Source organism: Populus alba, chromosome 1, assembly GCF_005239225.2.
Source record: "Populus alba chromosome 1, ASM523922v2, whole genome shotgun sequence".
In the NCBI taxonomy this organism is placed as follows: Eukaryota; Viridiplantae; Streptophyta; class Magnoliopsida; order Malpighiales; family Salicaceae; genus Populus; species Populus alba.
Genome location: NC_133284.1, coordinates 28,372,608 through 28,374,920, shown reverse-complemented (window position 1 = coordinate 28,374,920; position 2,313 = coordinate 28,372,608). Strand labels below are relative to the sequence as shown.

General features: G+C 39.9%; 1 protein-coding gene across 3 annotated transcripts; it reads right to left on the bottom strand.

Annotated features, from left to right (window-relative positions):
* Positions 1-229: 229 nt before the first annotated feature.
* On the bottom strand, positions 230-2,050 carry LOC118028055 (dof zinc finger protein DOF2.2). Of its 3 annotated transcripts, none has more exons than XM_035031576.2 (2): positions 1,677-2,050; positions 230-1,524 (listed from the first exon to the last, which is right to left on the bottom strand). In XM_035031576.2, exons 1-2 carry the CDS (start codon positions 1,725-1,727, stop codon positions 577-579), a joined length of 999 nt encoding a protein of 332 aa, XP_034887467.1. In that variant the 5' UTR covers positions 1,728-2,050; the 3' UTR covers positions 230-576. The 3 variants fall into 3 exon arrangements, with proteins under 3 accessions (XP_034887467.1, XP_034887466.1, XP_034887465.1); XM_035031575.2 differs by having other exon boundaries at positions 230-1,494; positions 1,677-2,049; XM_035031574.2 differs by having other exon boundaries at positions 230-1,497; positions 1,677-2,048.
* Positions 2,051-2,313: the final 263 nt, after the last annotated feature.

The window sequence follows — 2,313 nt, the reverse complement described above, 5'->3', positions numbered from 1 at the left end:
AAAGAGATTTGTTTTGTAGGTGTTCGGCTCCAGCAACATCACTTTCTTGTGAGGTCTTTAGCCATCTCGCCCATAATGTGAAGGTTTATTTGTGTTTAGGATTTAAAACCACGTCAAATTGTACAAGTTTGTTTTAGTTCTTCTTAATCTTAAGATTAACCTAATTAGGAAATTTTGCATAAATCATACAATTTTCAGTTCGATGATGCTAAATTAATGCATGAAGAAATAAAAGGAAAACAAGTTATTGTTATAATAACTCAGCATGTCTTATCACAAATTAAACCCCATGACCTCACACGCTTAACTTGTAAACAAGCCATACAATACAGAACCCCAAACAAAGGTAAAAAGAAAATTAAAATTTATAACAAATTGTTCTACCAATTCTTGGTTCTCAATCTGACCACCATAATAGTGATCATCAGATAGGTTCTCCATTGGGTAGGAACTTGCAAGTCAAGGCAGTACTTCAGTCGAAGATGCATGCAACTTTGAGTCAATTACTGACTGATGGTTTAGATATATGCTTCATGGTGCTGATAATTGTTTCCTTTCAATCAAGAGGTCAATATCTTATCTTAAGAGATGGCTAGTGGAAGAAGAATTGAGACCTGATAAATCTGCCCAGGTATTTCCACTCCAATAGTACTGATTATTTTGTGGGACACCCAAATATGGCTTCGATAAATTTAAACCTTGGTTTCCTTCTGTCTTCACTGGAGCTAACTGAGAAACCCTAGAGCTCGAAGTCATAGATTGAAGCTGGTTGTCCCCATTAACACTAATCGGAGGTTCAGCACCCTCACTTTGAAGTGGATATAAACCTGAGGGTGAAAACTCAAAGAAAGGAAATTGATGCACTCCTCCGGCTGATAAAATAGCACTGCTATTCATTCCTGAGTTGCTCCCTATCTGAAACCCCATGTCAGCCTGTCCACTAGCACCACTTGCTGATCCCAACTGTCCCTGAATTCCACCAAAGTTTAACCCAATGTTTCCCTCGCCGAATTGAGCCAGGTTATGCAGTGAGGTCATGTAGGGTAATTGAGATTGTTGTTGAGGCAAATGACCAATAACCTGTGATGGAAGTGCACTTGTGGAGCTGGAAGTTGAACCCACTTGCCTTTCACTCGAAACTGGAGACTTTGAGCTACTTTGGACTTTTCTTTTCTTGTTTCTACGGCATCCACCACCTACAGGAACACTTCTAAGGGCACCCCCTCTAGTCCAGTATCGCCGACAGGTTTTGCAAAAGTGGCGGGGCTGAGAGAGGTTATAGTTATTGAAGTAACAAAACTTGGTGTTGCTAGATTCACACCTTGGGCACTTTAGAGCTACCTCTGGCTGAGGTATCTTGGCCAACCGAGCTCGATCAGCCATCGAACCAGGTCTAATTGAGCCAGCGGTGCCACTACCACCAACATGAGTTGGTGGAGGAAGAGGTGGAAGCTGGGGGCTTTCATTGCTTGCTCCAGGCTGTTGACTTGGTTGCTGCTGCAAGATTGAAACATTCAGGGGTTGCTAATATTATTAAAGGGAAAGAAATTAAATCTAGTATATTCAATAAAAGGAATATGAACAATTTTCTTTTTGATATGGTTCTTTTTTTCTTTTGGGATGGGAGTGGGGAGTTTTCAAGAAGCTATGTGGATGGAAATTGAAGAAAACCTTACCTGCTGCCAGTTGGGAGGATCTAAATAGAATTGAACTGAAGAGAACACCATAGTTTTGATCTTCTTCTTCTTTTTCTTTTATAAAGGTTGATGGGTATTTAGGAAGGAAAATAAGGTGGAGAATCACACTAACAGAGTACCAGAGCAAAGAAAGGAAAAGCAAAGAGAATTAAAGGCAAGGTTTGAAGGAAAGATAGATGAGGCTTTTCCTTAATTATTTTTCTCCCCCTGCTTTATTCTCTCGTTCCCATCTTTTTTTGCTTTTCTTTTTTATGATTTTAGGGTTTGAGCTAGTGGAAAAAGTTTCTTCGACTGTAAGCTTTCTTTAAATCTGTGATGCTGTGGACTGGCTTTGTGATTGTAGTGCTCAAAAAGAGGGCTGTGACTCATGCATGGAATAGGGAGAGGGAAAGCTGAGCATAACAAAGCAGATCATCAGTGTCTGTCCATTGTGGTGGGATCAGTGCCCCACCACGGAATTAAATTTTTAATTCTGTTGCTGCACATTTACTATGATCCTCCCTGGTGCGTTGGCCCAAGCGATGAAAACTACTATATATTAGCGCATTATTAATGTTCTTATCATCAGCTAGTTAATTTTAAGATAAGTGATTCTCAGTGTTTCTCTCGCAATCTT

Coding starts and splice junctions, on each gene's coding strand:
- LOC118028055 (XM_035031576.2), bottom strand. CDS start 1,727: ATGGTGTTCTCTTCAGTTCAATTCTATTTAGATCCTCCCAACTGGCAG. Junction 1,525..1,676: donor ATCCTCCCAACTGGCAGCAG/GTAAGGTTTTCT, acceptor TAATAATATTAG/CAACCCCTGAATGTTTCAAT.